General features: G+C 40.2%; 1 protein-coding gene across 1 annotated transcript in view; it reads left to right on the top strand.

The window, feature by feature from the left end:
• LOC148830782 (metabotropic glutamate receptor 4-like) overlaps positions 1-26,915 on the top strand; it is a 330,655-nt gene that overhangs the window by 116,798 nt on the left and 186,942 nt on the right. The window contains exon 2 of the mRNA XM_088921144.1: positions 19,104-19,320. Within this exon, the coding sequence (XP_088777270.1) occupies positions 19,104-19,320 (217 nt within the window). The remainder of the gene's footprint in view (positions 1-19,103; positions 19,321-26,915) is intronic.

Genomic DNA, 26,915 nt, shown 5'->3' with positions numbered 1-26,915 from the left:
ACTGGGCCATATAAGTCAAAACTGGTATTTTTGTTTTACAGTCAACTAATTTGTATTTGAGATCATTAGATTGATATGAATAATAGGTACCATATATTATACAGTATGTTTAATTTTGTAGTTATTCCATGCAAATATTTGTTAATATTAACACAAAAGCATACTTTCTGTTCTACCTAGTGATTTCAAGTGAATATACAGTAGGGGCAAGTAAATTTCAGAGTGTAAAAGTCAGTATTTGGTTGTATACTTGTATGTCTTTGAGGCAATAACTGCATGTGTTCTGAGAACCACTGAGTTCTCAAAACCCTTCTTGTTTTGTATTTTGCTTTTAGCCAAGCCTTTGTACAGCTTTGAGTTTGTGCCTTTTCTTGTGGTGATCTGACTTTTTTCTTCAGTATGGAAACCTCACGCTTGGTTAGATTTAAATCTCATTTTTCTACTTTATTCTCCCCATAAACACCTTGGTTGAATTAGGTATATGTGTTTCAGGTTTCAGTATGGGAGCATTTTCTCCTACAAAAGCAGGCAAAATGTTTCTGTAAACTGCCGAATTCATTGTGCTGCAGCCTTCATTAGCTGCATCATAAATAAAGGCGAGTGAGCCAGTTCCAGAGGCGGGCATGCATGACATTACCTCCACCATGCTTCACAGCTAAAGTGGATTTCATTGGAGTACCTGTAGTTTCTTTCTTTCTCCTCACTTTTAACCTTCCTTCACTTTGGTGTCCTGCCTATAAAACTTTCTTCCAAAACATTCCTGGCCAATCCTTGTACTGTACTTCTGAGCACATTCTGAAGCATGGCAGATTTGGTGTCTTGGCCTGGACATGCATGACTGCCTCTGGAAGTGGCTCACACAGCTTTGCGATCCCAATACTTTTGGGGATGAGCACTGTATCTCTTATTCTGTCTATCTGTCCTTCACAACGAATCGGTGTGGTATAAGTGCCTTGGTGTTCTCTGTAAGCAAAACTAGTTTTGCTGCTTCTTTTTTTTAAACTATCACTTATACTTGACTTTTATAGTGTTTCTAGGTCCATTTTCATTTGATACTCATTATTTATTATTACTACTAATTTATTTTGTTCAGGACAGCTTTGTTTAAATAGCATTTCTCTCTTTTGAAAGTAACAGAGAGCGCAACACAATGCAGTGTAAAGTATGGAAAGAAACACAAACAATCAGAATTAATCAGAACTGGGTGAAGACTTTGCTGAAACAACATCAGTTTCTGAAAAGTGTTTCTTTTGGAGCTGCATAGCGGTGTGGTGCTCATTGTGAATTTCAACATACTGTATGATGTCAGATTGGACTGTAGAATGGATGCCACCATTTGCTCTTTTATCCGGCCACATGCAACCACTTTAACACAACAGAGATCAGAAAAGTGTGAAAGTGTCACAGAAATATCCTGTTTCATTATTGATGCCATTCAAGTACAAACAGGGTTAGGCCTGTTTTGTGCCCTCTGATTCTTAATCTTGTATCAATATTGATTTTGATTTGCAGTCAAGTCCTCTACTTGCCACTGATTTATGACATAATATCCTTCTGGCACATTGAGGTTATAACAGTGTCTTGGGTCAATTATGCCATAGAAATAAATCAGACAGGTCTTTTAGGTCACCACCATTTTTTTCATGGAAGGCAGATACATGAAGAAGTCTGTTTCAGTATGTTTGCTGTCTTAGTTCTTGTGTGTTATAATAACAAATGTGTAACTGAGGGTATCAGTCACTAACCAGAATCTCTGGCATTAATTGTGAGCCATAGAATTGTGATAGCTTGCAAGTAATGGAATAAAACAGCACCATGCCAGCCAATCTCTACAGTCATGCTGGAAATGCCAGACCTCGGAGACTTTCATAGTTTCATTTAACACACAGTTTAAGGAAGACATATTGAGAGCAGTTCTTTTAAAACAGACCTACATCTTGGTAGACTTTCAAAATGTCTCTGGAAATAGAGTGCCTGGTTCTTCTCACCTTTAGAAAGAGAACATTTGGGAATTTTTGAGGAATTTAATGACTGCAAAATAGCTTGAAACCGCCCTTTTGAATGCTTTAAAGATTGCGCCTGGTAAAAGCAAAACTGTAGAAAATCAATGTCAGAGCCTTTGTACAGTAGCTGATTTTATCTTATAAGTTAAGCAAGTAATAGTTCCATCAGGAGACTGTGATTGTGGACACGTACTGTAGGTTAGACTTGCATATAGTATACAACAAGTGAACAGTGAAAACCTGCATTGTACTACAGTAAGAGTTATCATTTGAATAAGAGTTCATTCTGGAGGGAAAGGGAAGTATTAAAGACCTGACATTATGTGTCTATCATGTTGTATATGGCTACATGTGTAGCCTGGTTTCAAAGGTTTTCCACAGTTTTATATAACATGACTCATAAGATGATGATCTACAGAACTCCCAGAAGCTATCAAATCTCCATGATGAAAGCCCAACCTTTTGGCATAGAGGATATGTCACTTTATTAGACTGTGTGGGTAGGAGCGTTGGATGGTAGTTGTACTTTGGATTCAAACTGTATGAGCTACAATTACATGCAGAGCATCATTATACCACATTGTTTTAGAGAAACCAATTTATTTTAGATGGATGACTTTTAATGGCCAGACTTAGTGAGCTCCACATCCAAAGCCAAATTTGATTTTCCTGGAGAAACTTTAACTACCAGTCTGCAACACACAAGAAACTTTCAAATTAATTACTGTGAAGATTATGTTAACTTTCTTGGAAAATGAGGCAGTGTTAATCCACTTGTGGAATAGCCCAAATGACGATTCCAACAAAAGAGCTTGAGTGACGTGATTCCATAGAATCCACTACATGAAATTGAGGCTTTACTTACAGTACATATAAAAACTCAAAACTACAAAGACAGTTTTATATCTATAGAAAAAACAGGAATCAAGCAAAGCGATAAACTTGATTAAACATTGGGCACAATGATTAATTATCTCTTTGTACCCTGCCTTATGTTGTCATCTACTGTTTTTAATGAATGGTTGTGCTGTGAATTGCTGCTGCTCCCTAGAGACCAAGCTGAACACATATTGTATGCTGCTGTTCTCTGGAGGTTCATCCCAGTGAGCAGCCTTCTCAGTAAATATACATAATAAATACAATGTTTGTGATATAAGTGTTCTTCTAGCAGTTCTGCAGGTTCCAGACTTTACCTGAAGTGATTTTTTATGAATAGTACAACACCTAACATATCGCACTTTCTGCACAAGATTCAGTCATGTTTCAAGTCACCTTTGCAAACTGGAATACGCTCTGGAGGAGAGAACATGCACAAAATATCAAGCCACCAACAGAATTAACTAACAAAACCTGAGACTGATTTTTTTATTGGGCTTTTTATCGGGTGGGCAGTGCAGTGCGGTGCAGTGCCTCCATATCTAAGGATCTGCATCTGTGGCTGGAAAGTTGACGGTTCGTGTCCTGCGGCAGGCAGAGGAATCCTACTCCCTTGGGCCCCTGAGCAAGGGGCCCCACTGCTCCAGGGGTGCTGTATTAATGGCTGACCCTGCGTTCTGACACCAAGATTCTCTCCCTGTCTGTGTGTCTCATGGAGAGCAAGTTGGGGGATGTGAAAAGACAAATTCCTAATACAAGAAATTGTATATGGCTAATAAAGTGATCTTAGAAAACCAGTTGTAAAGATCTAGATTATACATATGACTTGAAGTAATATTTGAAGTAGACTGCAGTAACTTTGTTCTAAAAGACTATGATTATGCAAGATGAAGTAAATTTGCTCGCTCTAATGGGTTGAGTTATTATTTTTTCTCTATAAAGTTTTATGTAACAGCTACAGAAGCCCAAATACTTAACAAATTGCAGTGGCATGTATTATTAACAACCAGTTAAGTGGCCGTGAAACAAAGACCCCGTTTCAGAGAGGTCCTCCTATCATATCTAAAGAAATATTTGGCCCATTCGAGTATAACAGGGCTCAGGCATTGGTTATGTTACATGCCACTGGATCCTTCAACACTCCTCAGAGCACTACAATAAGCTGGCTTCTACACCAGACAAATTCAAGTCATTCCTTCCATTAGAGCAGTCTTCTTCACTGCTAATTGAGGAATCTAAGTCACTGCTTCTTAATTATTTAATACTGCTTCAGTGAACTTACAGATTTTACATCCAAACACATCCATCCATGACAATCCGTTTTAATCACAAATACCATGTTCCACAATCAAAGATTCTGCTTTGGTGTTATGGCGTTATCCCAATAAAGCTTGTGCCTTGGTTGTCAGAGAAGAATTAAAAATAGAAAATCAGGAATGAAGTAAATATCTTGTCAGTTATTTACTAAATCCATGATTATGTAAAAATCCCTTCATTTATTGTTATATCATTTATTAACATTAGAAACTGTATTCAATATGCTCCCAACCCAGGGATGTATACAGTATTTTTTAGTGGATCAATACAGTACACACACATCAGAGGCTTGTGTGAATACTTGAAGTAGGCTGTGCTTAAGATCTTAGATGTTAACTGTTGATGTTTCAAGGTTCCTGGAGATGGCTTGTCAATCTTGTTAATTTTAAACATTGGTAATACCTTAGGGGTTGCAAATGTATAAATGTATAAATGACATGTAATTAACATTAGTTTTTAATTAATGGCACATTTATTTATAACAATAAGCTGTTTTTTATTATGTCTTAATCATTAGTATGGGTCTGTTTTTACCAAGTTATTAACAGTCTAATCTACAGCAGTTCATAAAGAATATGCTACCCCTAATCCACATTGTTGCCATTCCATCTGTGTCATGACCACTAACCGGCCCAGACCAACTCCGAAGAGGTCTAATCAGTCCCAGCAGCTGGGGGATAATTACAAACGCCGCCGCACGTGTTAATTCTCTTCAGACGTCTTACCGTGCGGCAGGCTGCATTATTTAAGCCGCCCTTACCCGCATAACACTGCTCGGTATTGAGTTCTCCACCTGTGGCTCTACCTAGCGTTACTTTCCCTTTGCTTTATCGGATTTTCTGACCTTTTCGTTTTGCCTTCGGACTTTGCTTCTCGTCTCGCCCCGTGGATTGTTTACTACCCGTAACTATTTTCTGGTATCGACCCTGTTGCTCTTGTTCCGACCTCGAACCTGTCTCTCGTTCTGGATTGTTCGCCACCAGTGCCTTTTACGGATCTCGACCTACCTTTCGCCTTCAGATAACGACCCAGCTCCTGGATAGCTCTGTCCGCCTACTCACCGCCCCAGGAATCCGGCATCTGCATCGGATCCTTTTTTCATCGCAACCCAGTCTCGTTACAGAATACCGAGCCACAGTATGGATCCCGCGGATGCGCAAGCTCTTCGCTCCCTCCTCCATCAGCACTCCCAAGCTCTATCTCAGTTACAGCAGTCTGTTCAACTTCTTACCAATCACGTTGCCTGGCTTTCGTCCCCCCCGGTGCCCCCGGCACCTTCAACAGCTCCTCCTGCAGTTTCTTCCGCACAAGCCGCGGCCCCGCCCACCCCCCCTTCAACCTTACCGTTTGTTCTTCCTGAAAAATATGACGGTAATCCTTCTGGTTGCAGAGGCTTCATTACTCAATGTTACCTCTCTTTTCATCTGCATCCGGAGCGTTTTCCTACATCACATGAACAGATTGGTTTTGCGTTCTCCCTGTTGACAGGCAAGGCTTTAGACTGGGCTTCCGTTTTTTTTACCAGAGCCGATTCACAACCTATGGATTTCAACGGCTTTGCGGAGCGTCTTCAGGCACGTTTTTCGCAGAACAGTCTGGACTTGGTTCACCTTCGGCTCTCGGCTATTCAACAGGGTGATAGACCTCTACAGGATTATGTGGAGGAATTTCAGTCTCTTGCCACAGAGTCCGCCTGGAACCCAGAGGCGCTTGTTTGCCTTTTCTGTAAGGGTTTGTCAGAGGAGTTGAAGGATCACTTGGTGTTCATGCCAATCAACTCTCATTCCCTGGAAGCAGCAATCTCCCAGGTCCTGGAATTGGACACCCGCATCAGAATCCGGAAAGCAGACAGACCCACTGGAAGCAGACATGGCCCTCCCGAGGCATCGCTTCCTGCTTTGCCAGCTCTGCCACATGCTCCTCTTTCCCTTCAAGAAAAGGAAAGGCGCCGCCGAGAGGGACGATGTTTGTACTGTGCTTCTCCTAACCATCGGCTTGCCACTTGTCCGTCAAGACCACCGTCTGCACCTCGTGCTCTACCGCAGCTTTCAGCTAAGGTCAGCAGTGCTGTTTTTTCCCCTGCCTCTTCGGGCACTCTGTTTCCGGCGGAATTGTCTTGGTCTGATACTCATCTTCCCCTATCGATTTTTGTTGATTCAGGTGCAGAAGGATCATTCATAGACGCTTCCTTCGTCCACCGATGGAATATCCCCGTGGTCTCTGTGTCACCCCCTGTCAGCATTCTAGCCTTAGATGGTTCTCCACTCACCCCTGCTCAGGTTTCTCTGCAAACCATCCCGCTCTCTCTCAGGGTTGGGGCCACTCATACTGAAGATATTTCATTTCTTCTCCTGGACTCGCCTGCCTACCCGCTGATCCTGGGCCTTCCCTGGCTCAGGAAACACGACCCTCACATCTCCTGGGCCAAGAATGAGATCATTGCCTGGAGTCACGCTTGCCATGCCAATTGTTGTCGTCTCCCTGTTAAGGTCTCCGCCGCTATCCTCCCTGTGGATGCTCCACCTTCCATTCCACCTCAATACGTTCACCTGAAACAGGCATTCGATAAACAACAGGCTCTCTTGCTTCCCCCTCATCGAACTTACGACTGTGCCATCGATCTATTGCCAGGATCACTCCCCCCCAAGGGTCGCATTTACCCTTTAACCCAGAAGGAGAATCAGGCCTTACAAGACTACATTAAGGAAGCCCTGGACTCAGGTTTTATTCGCCCCTCCTCTTCTCCTGCCTGTGCTGGTTTCTTTTTTATTGAAAAGAAGGATGGTTCGTTGCGCCCATGCATTGACTACAGAGGGTTGAACTCCATCACAATTAAACATCGCTACCCTCTGCCTCTAATTCCAGCGGCTTTGGAGTCCTTACGTGGAGCCACCATCTTTTCAAAACTGGATTTACGTGGGGCTTATAATCTTATCAGGATTCGGGAGGGGGATGAATGGAAGACGGCCTTTATGACTACGCATGGGCACTATGAATACCAAGTCATGCCCTTTGGCCTTGTCAATGCTCCGGCTGTCTTCCAGTCTTTTATGAATGATATTTTTAGGGACATTATTGGTAGCTTTGTCCTGGTATATCTCGATGACATTTTGATTTTTTCTGCCGACCCTCAGGATCATGTCCGCCATGTACAGGAGGTCTTGTCAAGATTGATTGACAATAGGCTCTATGCTAAGCTGGAAAAATGTGTGTTCCATGTCTCCAAGATCCACTTCCTCGGTTACAGTATCTCTCCTCTGGGTGTGGCAATGGACTCATCTAAGGTAGCAGCCATTAATGACTGGCCAGTCCCAAGCAATCTAAAGCAGATCCAGCGTTTTCTGGGTTTTGCTAACTTTTATAGGCGGTTCATTAGGAATTTTAGTTCAGTTGTTGCACCCATCTCTGCTCTAACTCGCAACCGACCTGGCCGAGGTAAGTGGAACCCAGAGGCGGACAAGGCATTCCTACGCTTAAAGCACCTCTTCAGCACTGCTCCTCTTCTCCGTCACCCGGATCCCTCCCGGCCCTTTGTAGTGGAAGTGGATGCCTCTGCCTATGGGGTTGGGGCAGTCCTCTCCCAGCGTCAGGAAGAAGGACAGGTTCTACATCCATGTGCCTTCTTCTCCAAGAAGCTCTCTCCTGCCGAAGTGAATTATGACGTGGGTAATCGCGAGCTCCTTGCAATCAAGCTGGCCCTTGAGGAATGGAGGCACTGGCTGGAGGGGGCTCAGCATCCTTTCGTTATAATCACGGACCACAAGAACTTGGCTTACATTCAATCGGCTAAACGCCTCAATTCTCGTCAAGCTCGCTGGTCTTTGTTCTTCTCGCGCTTCAACTTCATGATCACCTATACCCCTGGATCTAAGAATGGTAGGGCGGATGCACTTTCCCGGCTTCACGACCCCCCGGATCTGGATTATGCACCCGAACCAATAATTTCAACTGACCGTGTCGTGGCAGCAGTTCGTTGCTCGATTGAGGATCAAGTCAGGCGGGCCCTGGACAAGACTACCATCCCTCTCCGTTGCCCCGTGGACAAATTATTTGTGGTGGATAATTTACGTTCGGCGGTTTTACAGTGGAGTCATGACTCACGGTTCGCAGGCCACCCTGGGGTCAAACGTACTTTGGATCTCCTGAGTAAGGACTTCTGGTGGCCTACCATGAGGGCGGATGTAGCAGAATATATTCGAGCATGTCCTACCTGTGCCAGAACCAAGACCCCGCGTGCCAGGAAGATGGGTCTCTTGCACCCCCTCCCGGTCCCCTACCGCCCTTGGTCTCACATAGGGGTGGATTTCATCACGGATCTCCCCAGCAGTCAAGGTAATACGGTTATCATGGTGGTCTCTGATCGATTTTCCAAATCAGCCCATTTTGTTCCGCTTCCAGCCTTACCCACAGCCCAGGAGATGGCAATGTTGTTCGTCCAGCACATATTTCGTCTACATGGTTTGCCCAAGGATGTGGTCTCAGACAGAGGTCCCCAGTTTGTCTCGGCCTTTTGGAAAGCTTTTTGTCAAGCCCTGGGCACTCATGTGTCCTTAACGTCGGGATATCACCCTGAAGCCAACGGGCAGGTGGAGAGAACTAATCAAACGCTCCTGGCTTTCCTTAGAGCCTTCACTTCATCTTCCCAAGATGATTGGTCATCTTTACTTCCTTGGGCAGAGTACGCTCATAACTCCCTTACATCCTCCTCCACAGGCCTCTCTCCCTTCCTTTGCTCCTTAGGCTACCAACCTTCCCTCATCTCTGACGCCCCTCTGGTTACGACAATTCCTTCTCTGAGACAGTACTTCTCGAAGTTAAGGAGGCTCTGGAAGGTGGCTAGAACATCTCTTCTCAAGTCAACTCAGCACCAGGCCGCTTTTGCCAACAGACGTCGTAGACCTGCCCCTCGGTTCAGGAAGGGTCAGTTCGTCTGGCTGGCCACCAAGAATCTACCCTTGCGCCTATCCTCCAAGAAGCTAGGTCCCAAGTATATAGGTCCTTTCCGGATCCTCTCTCGAATTACACCGGTCACCTACCGACTAGCGCTCCCCCCCACTTTCAGAATCCATTCTGCCTTCCACGTCTCTCTGTTGAAACCATTTCACCGTTCACCCCTGGTGGCCCCTCCTGCTCGTCCACCACCTCCTCGTACTATTCAGGGGCGTCCGGCGTATACAGTTAATAAGATCCTGGATTCAAGATGGCACCGTAATACCATGCAGTATCTTGTGGATTGGGAAGGGTATGGACCGGAGGACAGATCTTGGGTTCCGGAGGGGGATATTCTCGACCCAGCTCTCATCACCAACTTTCATCGCAATTTTCCCCAGCGACCATCTCGGGCGTCGGGAGCCGCCCGTGAAGGGGGGGGTACTGTCATGACCACTAACCGGCCCAGACCAACTCCGAAGAGGTCTAATCAGTCCCAGCAGCTGGGGGATAATTACAAACGCCGCCGCACGTGTTAATTCTCTTCAGACGTCTTACCGTGCGGCAGGCTGCATTATTTAAGCCGCCCTTACCCGCATAACACTGCTCGGTATTGAGTTCTCCACCTGTGGCTCTACCTAGCGTTACTTTCCCTTTGCTTTATCGGATTTTCTGACCTCTTCGTTTTGCCTTCGGACTTTGCTTCTCGTCTCGCCCCGTGGATTGTTTACTACCCGTAACTATTTTCTGGTATCGACCCTGTTGCTCTTGTTCCGACCTCGAACCTGTCTCTCGTTCTGGATTGTTCGCCACCAGTGCCTTTTACGGATCTCGACCTACCTTTCGCCTTCAGATAACGACCCAGCTCCTGGATAGCTCTGTCCGCCTACTCACCGCCCCAGGAATCCGGCATCTGCATCGGATCCTTTTTTCATCGCAACCCAGTCTCGTTACAATCTGCTTTGTACTGAAAATCCTTTGTTTGCACATCCATTTCTGCATGTAAAAATGACTTCCTTTTTGACACTTATTTCTTAAATAGAACTGAAAACCAATCCTATGGCTATTGGTCTTGAGGGTCACATTGAAAGTGACAATGCACTGTTATTACTATACTTTAAGGTGCACTTAGATGCAACAGAATGCCACACAATTGGTTTATAACATTATTCCAGTAATTAAGGCTCTTTCTCTTTTTTCTTTAAATGTTAAGCCAGTTCATCCAGTATAAGTGGTGATGGATATTAGTATAACAATAACTAGATCATGTTGAGCACATTTGGAGATGTATGGACACACTAAATACTGCAATAAAATTACAGTTAAATGACCTCATACACATTTTCCATGCATCCATCAAGTCAAGTGTTGTTTGATTATATAAATGTCCCTAATGTGGCTTTGATTGATTCCTTTATGGGCTGGTGAGGGTAGAAAAAACTAAAACATGCTGTGAGAACTAGTTATCTTAAAATCTCCAATGAATATTTCAAATTGGGAATAGCTAAATACTTGATTCTCCCTGAGCAGCACAAAGCTGATCTTCCTATTTTTTCACTCAGTAAGCAGAAAAAGAGGATGCAGTGTCTCACAGTGATAACAGGATGCATCCAACCAGCTCTGGAGGAACTGCAAATCTACGTCTAGTCATGTAATGACTTTCAGGAACATTTCTGAAGCAAAAGAAGACAAAATGTACAAGATGTGTAGCATCTCACAACAGTCAAAATGTTAAGTATCCCTCTTCATTTAGCTCTTTAAAATTGTTTCTTTTAGTTTTCATTGGCAGAGCTCCATATCTAGAATTTGTGCCAACATAAGTTGCAAAAAACAAAAGGAAAACTTTTTATGTCTTTTAGACTTTTACAATAGCTTATTTAACTTAAACCACATTAATGTGCATTTACTATGTTCTCAGTGATTTTGGGTAAATAATAGCATAAGAAGAGGAAATAAATGTATACGAATTTCCACATTCTGTCCCCTTCGAAAAAATGTGGCTTTGTTTATCAATACATGTTCATAGGTATATTTTAAAAATCAAAAGAGACTGTTGACAGCTGATAAAAAATGTATTACTATAAAGGAGACCATTTTTATATTATGTCTACAGTAAATCTGTTCAGTTAAGGTGTAACAATGCACTACTGTATATTTGCAGATTTAAGTGATCAAGGGAAGGGACTTCTATCTGTATGTCTGCAACTGGTGACAGATCAAATTCCAAATAATTAATAACATCTTAAAACATAAATATCACTTGACCTATTAGGTGATCAGAAATGATCTCTGATACTATTTTGGAAGAACTTCAAAATTGTTAATCTAATATTAGATGACCATGCTTCCTCTGAGCATCCCTGAATGAAATCCATTAACCCATTAACTATGTTGACAAATTCAATTATTTAGTTAAAATAAAAACTAAAGTTAAAAAGTAACCAAATGGACCCTAATATTAAGCATCTTTTGTACATTGCTACAGTATACCAAAAGAAACAACAAGTCTTGCACCTGTCTTTTACTGGGTTAGGCTCTAGCATACAGCAGTCCTGTATTAGACTGGGTGGTTATTGAAAAAAACATATTACAGCAAATGTGAACAAAATAGATCAAATAATCTGGACAAGATTTAGTATGAAATGTGACTCACTGTTAAAATTACAAAGTTTGCCTCAGGTATGACTTCGCTGAGCAATGACAGTGGCTTTGTTGACACATAGACCTATCAGTCTCCCAGAAAACTGATGCTCTCCCACAGCTGACTTGTGATGACTGGCGATGGCTGGTCAGTTGCTTTTGTCTCCTGCTAATGGCGAGTTGCTTTCACATTTCCTGTTGCTTCCACAGTTTCAGAAGGGACTCAGGAGAACAGTGTGTTAATGGCAAGATCTCAACATTGTTTTCTCAAACTCATGTTATTGTAATCCTAGCACTGCGTGGTCTTTCATTGTCCTGCTGGACAACTGATGCTTCCAAATTGGCTCGTAGGAATGGGGTATTGATAGACCTCATCAATGTATCTTCTTGGTACAATTCTGAGTAGTAAGTTTGTCATTTATCTGCCCAAATATGTTCTTTTGTATAAGAGATTCTTCCACTGCTTTACCCCAAAAAACTACCATGTGAAACATGATGCCTACAAACACATTGCCATCCCTCTGGTTTGTCAAAGAGAAAGTAGTATTCATCAGTGAATGAAACACTCCTCCCCTGTCTGCTGTCAGATCATCTGCTGGCCCAAAGAAGGTAATGATTTTTTTTCAGCTGCTAACATGTTACTGCTGAACAGCCTCCAAACATGCAGGTTATTTTTAGGCAGATGGTGAGTTGCAGTCATTCTGCAAAAACATATATCATTCGTTCTTGGAATTTCTTGTGCTGTAGCCACTGAAGTTTGAAAACTATTGAGTAGATGGATTCCACAGATGTGATGATCCTGAGCCTGTATGTTGGCCATCTGTCATCCAGGATGAGGACTAACCTTCAGGGTCTTCCCGGAGGGATCCCTGGTTTGTCTGGACTAGTTTGTTGATTGATGAAGCCAGCTTCATTCTCTGGGCAATTTCTCCCCCAGGGATGCCACCTTCAATCGTGTGAAAAGGAACTAGATGGTCCTCATTATGTAAGCAAGGTGTGGACATGTCTTTTGCGGTTCAGGAGTTTTAAAAAATAATGTAGTTTTAAATGGCACTTTATATAGATACTTTATGGACTTGTTTTGGAAATAGTGAATTCACTGAAATACCAAGCTGTGAGCACCTGGCATTCCTATAAAATCATGTGACTCAAACTATATATTATATCAGTTATCCAAAAGAACAGTATTATTCAAATAATTGACAAAGCTATCCACTATTAAAAATGGAAAATATTGGTGTGTTTGTCTAATAGGCTTTTGATATCACACCTGGACAGCTGCATCATGGAGTAATGCCTTATGGATTCACCATTATAGTGTATAATCTGTGCTGAGTTTGAGAACATTCTGCATTAAAAATCTTCAAATCCTGCAATAAGTAAATGTTCTGATAAGACAAAATGCTTAGTTTTCATGGAAAACATTTTTAGTGATTTAATTACCTGAGGAATATAATCTGGAGTATAATGATTATATGGAGTGAAACCTTTGTATTTCTAAATCTGATCTCTCAGCTACAAGCCTTAGACTCTGTCTAAGGGCCTTGCAGGCCTTGCAACAACATTTATGCATCAGTTTTTATATGCAAAGTTTGTTGTCCCTTATATGAAAAAGGTCTGTAACAGCTGATAATGCAAAATAAAAAGTTTTGAATTATGTATGTTCTGACATATTCTCAACTGGCGCCCTCTATATTTACATATCAAAGACAAATCTGTATCAGATTTTCCTAATCGGGAAGAGGCACGTCTTTCCCGTGGTTTATTATTCATAAGTCATTTTATATTATTGTTCTTTTTTGGTTATGTGAATAGCAGCTCATGTTTGGTTCATGAGGCCACAGTGTACTGGCAGGATTGAATTCTGAGGGAAAACAAAATGATCTGCACTTTGAGGGGATGTTCTTTGCTGGCAACACTGGAGAACCATCTTAGCCAGCCTGGATACCTCAGAAATTGCTTTTAGGATGCACTGGTTGAAATTCCGGAGAGTCCCAGGGTTGCCCGATTCTCAAAGATGCAGACCTTGTGATATCTCCGTCTGGGTGGGAGTTTACCGGTGAGTTTTTCTTCTGTGACGGAAACTGGATGGCTCAGAACACATTTCCAATTAGAGCATGCAACATTAAATACAGTAGTAATTTGTGTAATCCAATGGAATAATGTACTAATGCAACTACTGCTGCTACTACAATGAAGAATTGTTTACATTCATATTAAAATCTAAATATACGGTACTTTACATATAGCAGAGGACCCACTCAACCATCACTGAAGTGTAGCACCCACCTGGGTTACACACAAATGCCATTTGGCACCAGCAGTCCAGAATTAAAGGGGAAATATATTTAGGTAAGATTGAGAAAGACCAGAGTGGAATTTAGCCTAGGTGCCTGGGTGTAATACGCCATCTGAAGAATAGCATCTCAATTGGTACAATGTCCATGGTCCCCACCCTGGGGCATTTGATAGGAAATATGTACTGTAGGTACAGTATGTATGCACAGTATATGGCGAGAGATATGGAGAGAGAAAGAGTGCTTGCACAAGTTTTTTGTATTGAACATACAGTAGTCATATTTCTTGGAAGTTTGAACAAATGTAATTGATTAGGCTAAAATAGAGTATTATTTTCTTCTGAATAACATGAGCTGAGAGCTGAGAAAGGAGTCAGTGGTGCAGTTTTCCTTTTGCTTATTGTATGTAATATTAGCATATAAAATTGAATGTATCTCTCCTATGTTCTGCCATAATGCTGTTCTTGTGCACTGTCAGAATGTATAATTAATTTCATAATTAATTTCTTTTCTTCAGCGCTCTACAGTTGTGTATGAGAGACATAATTATTGTCCAGCCCTCATTTTGACTCTCAATGTTTCATTTGTGATCTATTTTCAGTACAATGTTTGCATGGGAGTCATGGATACAAATATGGACTATGTCAAAATGCCTTTAGCCTGTTGTCCTTGCAAAATTGAAATAGCTACAGAAAGCTCCTGGACAATAAACACATTTATGGCCTAATTTGATTGCTTTGGCCTGTGGAAATCAACTTACATGTCGGTCCAATTTATTTATAACTTTGCTCAGTTCTGAGCTAGTTCAATGGTCTTATAGTTTGTGAGGTCTTTTTCCAAACAGAGATATGAAGCAAACTACACATCCGGTTTTGTCATTGAAACTGTTGTTAACTTTATACACTTTAGTTCCCAAATTGAACTGCATTTTTCTCATTTCTATGCTTCCTTTCCCATCTCTCTCCTCATTAAGACCTGCCCGGTTTGAAAGCTTCCTCTGCACTCAGTTTCTGCTTTCCTTTCTGCTTGACTTAGCATGGTAAATATAAAAAATGTTGCAATCGACTACAGTTAGGCTATTATCATATGTTGTTTAAAACAGGAAAAAGGTGATGTTCAGAATTCTAAATGCGCAATCTAGATAGCATCAGTATAATTAAATTCAGAAACAAACTGCTGCATTAAAGTGCCACAATAAATACATGGTCTGAGGCTCTTGCTGAGGACAACAAGTTGTGGAATGTTAACAACAGCGGATTAGTTATAAGACCTATAACAGTATTGTAGTCCTGAGGAGGAAAGAACTAAATCTGGTGTACTGTAGCAAGTACTTGCTGAAGCAGACTTTACACATACAGTATACTGTATAACACCTGTTAAATTATCCCATATTAACTTTTATATTATGTATTTCTGTAAATATATTTGCATAAAACTCAATCTTTGGGATAGATAAGATATATGGAGAATATATTAATAGCATTATGTGCAACATATTTAAATAAATACAAACTTGACCAACTTGAATAAAAAATGTAACATATACTGTAGAAAATAGGAACAAGTAATAGGTTTATTCCATGCTGAAAAAGAAGAAAGAGAACACAACGTTTCGGCTGTGAGGCTTTCTTCAGGTCACCTGAAGAAGGCCTCACGGCCGAAACGTTGTGTTCTCTTTCTTCTTTTTCAGCATGGAATAAACCTATTACTTGTTCCTTTGCAGCCTACGCATGCTGACGCAGCTACTCACCTGAACTACTATAGAAAATATGTTATGAAAATATATTTACAATCTGTTGGATTACAAGTAGGCTTCAAGCATTTCAAACTTCAAAGAACAATATGTTAATTAATTTTTTCTATATTATTATTAACATACTGTTCAATATATTTATTAAACTTGTAATCCACAATGGATTTACAATATACTATCTAAAACAATTATTGGTACTGTATGTGCACATACACTGTATACACAAAATTCAAAGTATATAACACTCAAATGTTTAATACCTTTTAAAAAGCCCATAATGTACAGTATTCTTTAAACATTGCATACATTTGTGTCGTTAACATGTTGATGTCACTTTAAAAAATACTCACCAAGGATACAAAAATGCAATTTTTTTACGTCATTAACACTTTCTTGCTACTAAAATAAAGTCTTGCCTTTGTAACATTTATTTTTGGGATTTTTAATATGCAAAAGCAAAATGAAAATTGTCTTTTTAAAATTTAAGGCTGTGTTCTGTTGCAGTCTCAAATTATACATAGAAATGTACTGTATGCATATATCATGTCATATTCATATGCGTATTATTGTTTCCAAAATATATTTTGAAACATTTTTAATATGAGCGAGAGAAACAAAAAATAATAGTGGATAAAGATAATGAACATATTAATGTCTAAAATATTTTTTATAGTATGTTACAAATATGTTTAAGCAACATTATGAACCTTATTTGTAATGTAGATTTTAATGTAAAATATATATTTGACATAAACATTGAATTTTTATATCATATATATATATATTAGGTGAAAAAATATATAGTTCTTCATATCATAGATATATTTCTTACCTTATAAGGTTGATTACAAAAGGGAATATATTGAATTTTAGTTAACCAGGCAAATTTCTTAATGGCACAATAAAACTCATTCAGTTGAAAATTCCTGTTTTGTCTATTATTTAGAGTAGATGTCCAATATGTGAACCACATGGAAGGGTTGTTCCATTAAAAGTCAAATCTCCTGCAGAGCTGGGTCATATTTTACCACTTTTAGTGAACTTACATATTGTGACTTAGAAACAATTTAAAAGCTTTTTCCCTTCAAACACTGCTTTAATAATAAGATTTTGGGATTGAATGGTTCCAGAAATAGCTGGCATGACAGTTTACACCTCTGCCTCACAGACCCAGCGTCTTGCCTTTAATTCAGTCCTAGGGACTCTGTCTGTTTGTGTGGAGTTTGCACGTTCCCCATACTCAGGTTTCTTGCTGCCTCCATAGGCACTCAGGCTTGCCATGACTGTTCTCTGTGGCCCTGTGGTGAACTGGGAAGAGTTATCTGAATCCTGCCATACAACTCTGCTGCCAGGAGATGATTTTGGTCTGCCATGCTCTTCACCAGCCCTAGTAGTTTACTAGCACACAGCCATTGATAAGGGCTCCCAATATTTCTCCCTTTGTGCTATCAGATATCCCTTAATGCATCTGATATCAATCCTTTTAAAAACCATTTCCCAGAGAGTTGAGATTTCATGCATTTCAGTACTTAATTTTCAATAGGCACATTCTCCCCACCAGTTGCAGATATAAGGAAGCCTGTACTGTATATTGGTCATCTACGTGTGACAGTTTCAGTGCAGTTTTAATGCCATGTTATCCATCAGTTTTCTATTTGCTTTTTCTAACATGGGATCAGTGATGGTGGGGGTGCTGAAGCCTCTTCTGGCAAGTAACAGGCTCAAAGCAAGATAAGCCCTGGACAAGACACCAGTCCATTGCAGTGCACACACAGACACAGACAGAGATGCACACACTCACACCAGGAACAATCTTTCAATTAACTTACAAGTACTGTAAATGGAAGGAAACTGTAACGAATCCAAGTGATGAGGTATGAGGATCCTATGCAGACGAAGGAGAATGTAGATACAGAAACAGGTGTCCAATCCAAAATGTTTGGCGAGTTCGTAGTCAAAAGTAAAGGTAGTTCAAAAGCCAAAAGAGGTATCACGAGAGGATTTTTAACAACAGCGAGAAGCGAGTTTAGATGGTTAAAATAGTGCTGCGTGTTGCATGGTAGAGCGGGTGATGATGGATTATGCACCACCTTGCCATTCATATATTGTAATGTTTTATTTACTGATTACTTACAGGATAACATTGTATGTGAGCTTATACAGTAAAGGCAGCACATGCTGCCATTGTGTGAACTTCTTCTTACATGCATACAGTGAAAGTGCCAAGTACACAAACACATGCAATAGCAAACCAGATCTGCCTTGCCGACACAATGACACTTTCTTAAGTTTATAAAAGTTCATAAAAAACATTTTATTTAAATCTCAGATTTATTCTTATGCTGATTTTGCTTAATCCTTTTTCAGCCTGTGCTGCAAAAAATAAATTGTAGTCATTATCAGTTAGGGTAGGCTACTTTAAATTCAAGGAGACATTCCATACTGTACAAATTACCAGAAGTAGCCTTTCCAGGCATGAGTGAGTAGCTGTCATAAGGTTGAAGGCTCTTCTAGCTATTAATACATTTTTGTGCACCTTTAAGAGTTAAATGCTTAAAGGTACGGATATTAGAAAAACATCGTAAAATAATATTAGCCTCATATAACAAGCTGTGACAAGCATACTGTACACACACATTTATATACTGTATATACATGTACTGTATACTGTACCACATAGATAGGTCTTTAGTGTGGCACAGTGGTTAGCATTCCTGCCTCACAGTGCTGGGGCTCTGTATTCAATTCGCCCTGTGTTTGCAGTTTCTTCCCACAGTTCATACTGGTAGGCTAATTGGCTTCTGGGAAGATTGTCCCTGGCGTGAGTGTGTGTGTGTCTGTGTGTACCCTGTGATGGACAGGTGTATAACCTGCCTTGTACCCATTACTTGCTGGGTTAGGCTCTGACTGCCCCCTTCCATCTTGGACTGGATAAAGGTGTTAGTAATTGGATGGATGGTGGAAGGTCTCTATATCATCTTATTTTGATTCACTTGTCACTCAAAGATTATAAAAACATGAACGGGCATAGTATTTTTGATATTGTTTGTTATGCAAGTGGAAAAAGTTCCTCCGACACTGAGATATTCATGCAACGGGGTTACTTTCAGAGGATAATGATGTTACAACTCAGCTCAGCTGGTATCCAGTGGAGATGCAATGTTTTCAGACCTTGGTGATGCTGTGCGTTACTATTCCTCCCTGCAGTTTGCAGTGCAATTCCTTCCTGCAGATGCAGACTCTTTGGGATAGATAGAGAGTCCTGAGACCTGATCTCTCTCCCTGCAGATTCCCCAGGTGAGCTACGCGTCGACGGCGCCAGAGCTGAGCGACAACACCCGCTATGACTTCTTCTCCCGCGTGGTGCCACCAGACACCTACCAGGCCCAGGCTATGGTGGACATCGTCAAGGCCATGAAATGGAATTATGTCTCTACTGTAGCATCGGAGGGGAACTACGGCGAGAGCGGTGTGGAGGCCTTCATCCAGAAATCGCGTGAGGATGGTAAGCTCCTGCTTTCTCCTGGAGTTTAAATCCTATCTTCTCTCTCTGAGTGTCACAAAAACTCACCAGGGCTCCACCAGCTCCATGTCTTCCAGCAAATGTCTACTGCTGGAAGACATTTTAGGAACAGTTCCAATATTAAAGAGAAGGCCGTCATATCCACACATTTTCCCTTCCACTTCAGAAAGACTTATTTCAGCTTTACAAACACAAATAATACACAGTTGTACTAATGTTTTTCTTGTAAATGAAATTTGTCAGGATTATTATTATTGCTTATTGTTATTAACAGCTAAAACCACATTTTAAAATTTGGCAGCCCAAAATCTGAATTAATTTATGCATAAGGTGGGTATGTTTCAACCTCTTTTGTATTTCTACAAAAAATCCTAAAATACAACTTTTTCAGTTTTGTTATTATCTGTTTCGTGTTCATTTAATGTTCAAGCCCTGAGAGAAAACCAAGGCATCTCATTGTTATAGTGTGAGAAGTTAATAATGAGTCAACGTTATCCTAAGGACAAATGGATTGACCACCTGCATTTTTTGCATCACTAGAAACAACAAAAAGAGGATTAATCAAATTCTGGTGTGCCTGTGTCTACTCTGATTGTTAAGTATTACTTGAATAGAGTCAGACTCTTATTTTTATTAAGGCTTCACAACCCTAATTTGAAATCAGTTTTGTCTGCCACAAATTCTAGGAGAATCGTGCAAGTCTTGTTTTATTTAACATGTAAATTTTGTCTAATGTTCTTTTTTCACATTTGGAAATTTCTATGTTTTACATACTGTAGTATAGCATCCAGCTCAAGCATAAATTGCTTATACCATAATTCCTGTCATTCTACTTTATTGCATTGCATGGTGATACATTTTGTAGTCTGTCTCGCAAAGAAAGCACTTTTAATTTTAGTTCTGCTGTCTTCTTTATAATGTATTGTTACAGTATTATTATTCACACTGTGTCACGGATGTCGGAGAGGACGAACAGTAGAAAGACAGGAGAGCGAAAAGACCCTGTGCGTAGCGGCGAGACGGGGGTTAGCCCGGGCTCAGCTGTTCAGGGAATGCTGTATAGAAACCTATGCCCTCAGGTAGCGGACGTGGGGTGACCTGGTGCTAGGCGGGTTTCAGGACATCCGAACGTCAATGCTGAGCCAAGGCAGACTGAAAGACCCGGAAATATATAGTCCCAGAGAGAGAGAAACACCAGAAGGACAGCAGAGAATCGGAAATGAGAGACAGGACAGAGAAGGAGCGTCCTCTGGCTGCAGAGAGCGTGACACACTGGCCCTGGGTTTTATACTTTATATTGTAAGCAATATTTGGTGTAAAGAATTCTAGATTAACTATTACTAGAACATTCCAAGCAGATGAAGTTTCATTTCCGCTTGTGCTGGGTCCTGTGTTTGGAATTTGTATTGAAATGGCTTCTGCCGAATAATGATTTTGATAAAAATTGGAGAAGAAATGTTTTAACAGCAGGGAAGACAGATTAACAAGGTAAATTGTTATAAATGATTGTAGGACTGTTATTCTTCCCACAAACACATCAAATGTGCCTATCAATACAGTAGTGCTGTACTACAGTATAAAACACTTAGAATGGCACTAATTGTGTTTTATGTGTGCTGTGATGAAATTTACTACTTTCTTCCATTTCAGAAAGATGAGATAATGGTTGAAGGTGATTGTTTCCAATATAATTTGATTTGATATAAGTAATATCGGATTTCCAACATTATTGCTGTTGTTTTGAATCTGATATAAAATGTGAATTATACCCATGTGGTGAAATTAAAAAAAAATGTTTCTGTATTTATATAATCCCAACTGCCTTCACTTCCTACTAGCACCTACAGTTTGAAATTAGTTCGAACAGCAACTTGCTATAAATCTCTTTCTTAACGATGCTTTTCGTGTGGACCTCTTTGCAGAATCATCCACCAAACATGCATTTTGTTTTGTTAATGGTAAAGCTTCAACTACAGTACATGCCTGAGTATTCCTTTAGAGACCATTAAATATTTATTTTCCCACGGAGAGAGATTACTGGGATATTGTGAGCTGTTACCTTCCAAAACCTTACATTAACATACTTCGCAACTTACCAATGAAATTTCTGTTATATACTGTAAATGGTGGCAGTCTGGAATATTTCTCACTTGAAAAAAATGCAAATAAAGCTAGAAACAGAGATTACACAATGAAAGACAGTCATAAAAAAGGACACCTTTTTTAAGATGTGAAGTAAAACTGCTTAGTAGTACAACAAAATTCAGTCCAACTCTGTCCTCTCTTCATTAATAGCTTTGAACAGTCATCTTGTGAAATCAAACAGAAAGAATGTGTTAGCTTTAAAAGCCTCTTTCCTAAAACTCGAGTGGACTCACTTGTGAATTACACATTGCAAACCTTTAACTAATGGAAACACGCCATCAGGTGCTAGTCTTGAAATCTGTAACTGGACAGAAAGCTGAAGTTCATCATGAACTGGGCCAAGGCCATATTAAATAGCATTTTCAAAGGACTGAGATTTTGTTACTAACAGGCCCTGTTGACTAACATCAGTTCTGCATTTGTCTGGTCTCTGTTTTTATGTCTGCTGTTTTTTATATAGAAAATTGATTTGGTCTGGATTTACTTATTTTTTTAAATTAAACATAGAGTATTAAATAATACAGGAGAAGGGGTAGAAGAGTAGCACTTACAGTATGTTCTCTCTGCTAATTATATTAAATAATACTAAAAATACTAAAATAAATACGAAATATGAGATAGGAGCATCTAAGGCATACTGTATTCCCTTGAGGTACTGTATGTGCTTGGATTTTGATTCATTTGCTTTTGCTGATTATGCCCATTGTAGTTATGAAGAGCAAGCATACATTTTACAGAATAAAAACAAGATGCATTCCCTCATTGTTATATTTCTGTGTAATATGTTGTCCACGCTGTGTTTACTGTTTCAACAAGAAGTAAAAGACAAGAAATAATTTGACCTCTTCCTATCTTGCAACCTGTGGCAGAAATGATGGAATCTACAGCATCACTGCAGCTATTGTTACAGTATTCTGCAGTATATTGAAGTATGTTATTGAAGTTGGGAGCCTATTGAGAAGAACTGTGTGCTGCAAAGAAAACTACATCACTGGTAATGGGAAACTGCTTTATTTCCAGGTTAACATCGTATTAAGATTGGAAAGAGGTATGTGTCTCTTCATCTCCAGTGTTTGAGCCTTAATGTCACTGGAGGGGTAAAAAACATAAGATTGACTTGTTGTTTAATGAGTAACACAATTGTTCACCACAATCTCACAGGGGTCTAAGAGAAAAAGAGGTCTATGAGAAATAAAAGACCATTTTCAATACAATGAAAGTGCTGAAAATCAGTCTTAGAATGGTGTCATGTGGGTTTCTCTGTAGCATAATCTTTTTTCTTTCCTAACAACTTTTAGATCTTTATTTTTTGTTAAGATAAAGTGTCTTTTCAACTGGAAAAGAAAAAAGAAGGATGAACAAATGCTATTATTAACATAGCTACTGTTAGCGACGGGCTGTTACAAACCCTGTGCAGGTCTTGAGACGTGGTCCGAAAGCTAAGGTATCCAAGATGGGAGACGAAGAAGAGTGGTTGGTAATTCCAAGCGAGGTCAAATCCAGGTAGTCAGAACATAGTCGGGTAAACAAATCTGAGAGGAGCGAGAAATCCAAAGCCAGAGTCGTAGGTGAGGGGATCCTGACGAGGTAGAGAGGGTTTCGGGAAAGGAGGGTGAGGTAAGCTACCGAGCGCAGGTAGCAGTGAGCAGAGGGTTTACAGTAAATAGTTGCAGGGAAAAGGTGTGGAATGAAGATTGAATCATTTGGAGGTAATTGGTGCTGGCTGTGCTCGTAACAGTTACTATTACATAATTGCCATGTTGTTGAAGCTGATCCCCTGGCCTATTTTCAGAAAACACCTTGGTGAGATCCTGGGATCACCTAACTACTAACTACCAAATGTGCTAGATGACCCAATGGCTTCCTCTTGTTTATAAACTTTCTTAGTTTAATGAGGTCAGTCCCTTGCTAGCCTGGTCTGTTTCTTTTTATAGGGTCATTCATAGGGTACAGGTATGTGCTGGGTTATTCCTGTTATATATGTTACATTGGACAGTAGTAACATTCTCTAATACTGTGAAAAGACAGAACACACATACATGTACATCTTTTGGTTGTAGGATGTTGTGACTATAGAGAAAGAAGTGAAATGTTTTCATAAAACAACCCAAGAACAAGCAGATAACAGAAGCAAGCAGGCAAAAAAACTGTGCGTACGAGCACACAGCAGGTTGATTGCAGCAAGTAGCAGAGACAGGCGAGCTTGGTTCATGCAAACACAGTCCAGAGTCAAAAACAGGGACAAGCAAAATCATGATACACAGTACAAACACCAGACAAGAATCCGGACCACTAAGTCAGTGTGAAGCAGGGTCCAGAATCCAGTGAACAGCAAGACCTCAGGAACTTCGGGCAAAGCTAGAGACATAGTAAACTCTATAACAGAGGTGCTGAGCGCTGCCAGATCACTGCTTATGCAGTCTTGACCCACCATAGGTGGTCATGGTAGATAATTGCCTCCAGGTGGTACAATGCTACTGTCTAATTAATTACCACGGTAACTAGAACTCAGTGACAGGTTGCTGGCTACCATGTAAATACCAGCTCGCCCCGCTACTCATCCAAGGCGACGAGCATGACATTGGCAACTTAGAATTGACATAAGTTAATTCACAGTCATAAAGACTCTATGTGTATTAATTGAACTCAGACAGGAGACACTGATAATTCTGTCACAATAGATTATGCATTATTTTAATTAATCAAGGGTCGTTATTGCACACAAGGATGGTAGCTTCCAAAACAGATCATGGATAACTGAGTGAAGTACTGTAAAGCTACAGTTTATATTTATTTATCAATGAATAATATAGTTTCTAATGAAGGGGGGCAATATTTAAAGAAATGGATGAGATCCTTGAATAAATTACCTACCAGATGGACCAAATGATCTTCTTTAGTGTTGTAGCCTTTCTTATTCTTTATGTACTGTATCTGATACCCATGATGAAATATGACTTGAGAGGAGTTAGGAGATACAGTAATCATCTATCTGATTATGAATAGAGAACTGACCCTAGCTGCTTGCTCTTAAATATACAATTCTGCCATTGTGAGAAATGTGATCATGGACTCCCTAGTGGTTCTTAGGGATGCGGCTCAGCTAATTCAAACAAAGGCCTGTAGTTCTGAAGCCACTGGTACAGGTGTGGGCAATTGTGGCCCACCTAGGGCCACAGCAAGCCATGTGAGTTTGGGGTTTGTTTGCAGTGTTGCTAAGAACATATTGCTCTTTCAATTGACATGAACTCTCCCACACTGGACAGTGGAACTTAAGCCTGTCAAATGGAAAATGGATCTGTGCTGGAGAAGGTCTCTCCCATGTCCTCATTATAATGTAACCATATAATAAAGAGGTGGTAGTAGAAAGCCGTAATTATTAACACTTGGTGTTAAAACAGGAGGGTGTAAAACAGAAAAATAATTTGCAATTCCAAACTTCATAAAGAAGTGAAGAAAAAAAAGCATCAGGTTTCTTCCAGCTATTTTTTAACAGTATTAAGAATGATGCCTTTTACACATTCTAATTGAGCAGCGCAGAATTTTTTTTCATGGATTTCTAGAGGAGGAGCTGATGCTGAGGTCCGTAAAGAGTCTGCAGGGCTGAGAGACTAATGGAGGGCGAAATGTGTCCACAGCAGCTGTCTGGGAATTGTTTTCCAGAAGCAAAGTGCAAGCCATTGACATCTGATTTCCCTTAACATGCTGTAAAACACAATAGAAATTGCTGCTAATGTGACTTTATAGTGCCTGCCAAAATACTAAAGAAGATGTCAGTAGTGATTAGGGAAAGGCTTGTGTGACACAGGGGTTTTTACTTTTGCCTAGTCAAAACATTTCAGTGGTTTTAGCTGTTAATTACCCTGAAACCCAGCGTTAAAGATGAAGTAATGTGGAACGTGGTTAGCATGCGCATCCCATGCGCTTCTGTTGATTAATTCCCGAAAATAACAAAACAAACAAACCAACAGCAGCAACAAGAAAATCCAACACAGAATCGATCAAAGCAGCTGGTGTGACTGCCACTGGAAAGACTCAATCTGTATCAGTCTGCATATGTGTTTTGTGGCTCTTGTTCATCTAGAAACCTGCTTGGGGCATTTTGGATATTTCAGGAAGTAATAATGCCCAAATTTAGAACTAAAAACTGGTAAGAAAAATCAAGCTAGTTGCAATTTTCAGTATAGAGTTGTTTTGCTTTTGTTTTTAAAATGTGCTGATCAAAATAAGAATTGCAGGCACCATAAACAATATTTCTGTATTTATTATTTGTATACTGTACATAAGCCTTTATAAAACCATTTTTTGAAAGAAGAGGTTATATATTTTTTATTTCATTGAAACAATACAGTATGTTCCTGCCTAGGCAGTTCCGGAAGAAATAATGATCACCTTTGCTGGGATAATTTATTTTCTATTTTCTTCTTGATTTTTACCAGTGACATCAGCATTGTTCTTCCACATTCTGAAGAGTGATTGATTCGGTTTCTTCTTGTTTGCTTGTGAAACCCTCAGAGCTATTCGTCTCTGCCAACCTGGTTTCATTCCTTTTTTAGACTGATGAGCTAAAATCATTTTGGCAGTCTGAGTTTGGGCCTGAAGTGGTGTATTTGCATATAGCAAAATAAAATGCCAGAAGGTTTTTTAAATGGGCTCCTGTGAGTTAATTTCTTAAATGTTAAATGAATGCCTTACAAAAAAATGTCAGATTCATCTCTTACACGGCTGTTAACATTTGAAAGCAAAACCATTCAACAAGCACATGCAAAAATCTAGCTCTTTCCCAGGAATGTGTTTCCACACCTGGCTTTACTGTACTGTGTGTGCTGCTGTGTGGGGAAATTGCAAGGGCTCCTATGGAGTGATCCAGCTGTAATTTTGAGCCCTTCAGAAAAGTGCCCTGTAAAAAAAAGAAAGGAGCATAGTAATTAATTGTGAGTAAGTGACAATAGCCCAAATGTTTTTTCTTTCTCTCCCAGTGTAACTAAGCCATGCGAAGCAGATGAACACAGTAATTAACATGCTGGAAAGTGGAAAAGAGGCTGGGAGGCTGCCCTCCTTCAACAGTAATCATGGTGCTGTAGACCACATCATAAATATTGATGGCATGATAAGAAAGCTGAAAAAATATTTTTAACTAATATTACAGTAGAAACACAGACAAAAAAGTTTTCACGGTTTGATTTTTAATGTAGGTTCAGAAGATAGAGACAAACATTGCAATTGGGGAAACAGTTTTGATATTTTGGCTTTAACCCTGGCTGAGAGAGTCAAACTGCCCCCTAGATAAACCAGGAGGTCAGGTGTGTTGGTGGGGCAGGTGGGGGATGGTGAAGGGGTGTCAGCCCAATCAATGCTGAGAAACAGTTGTTTAAAGACCTGCCTTTACACTCTAGAGCCCATGATTAGCGGGCACTGGGGCTTATTCTCCA

The sequence above is a fragment of the Atractosteus spatula genome, chromosome 7 (assembly GCF_055471065.1).
Source record: "Atractosteus spatula isolate fAtrSpa1 chromosome 7, fAtrSpa1.hap1, whole genome shotgun sequence".
In the NCBI taxonomy this organism is placed as follows: domain Eukaryota; kingdom Metazoa; phylum Chordata; class Actinopteri; order Semionotiformes; family Lepisosteidae; genus Atractosteus; species Atractosteus spatula.
This window is presented reverse-complemented; position numbering and strand designations above follow the sequence as displayed.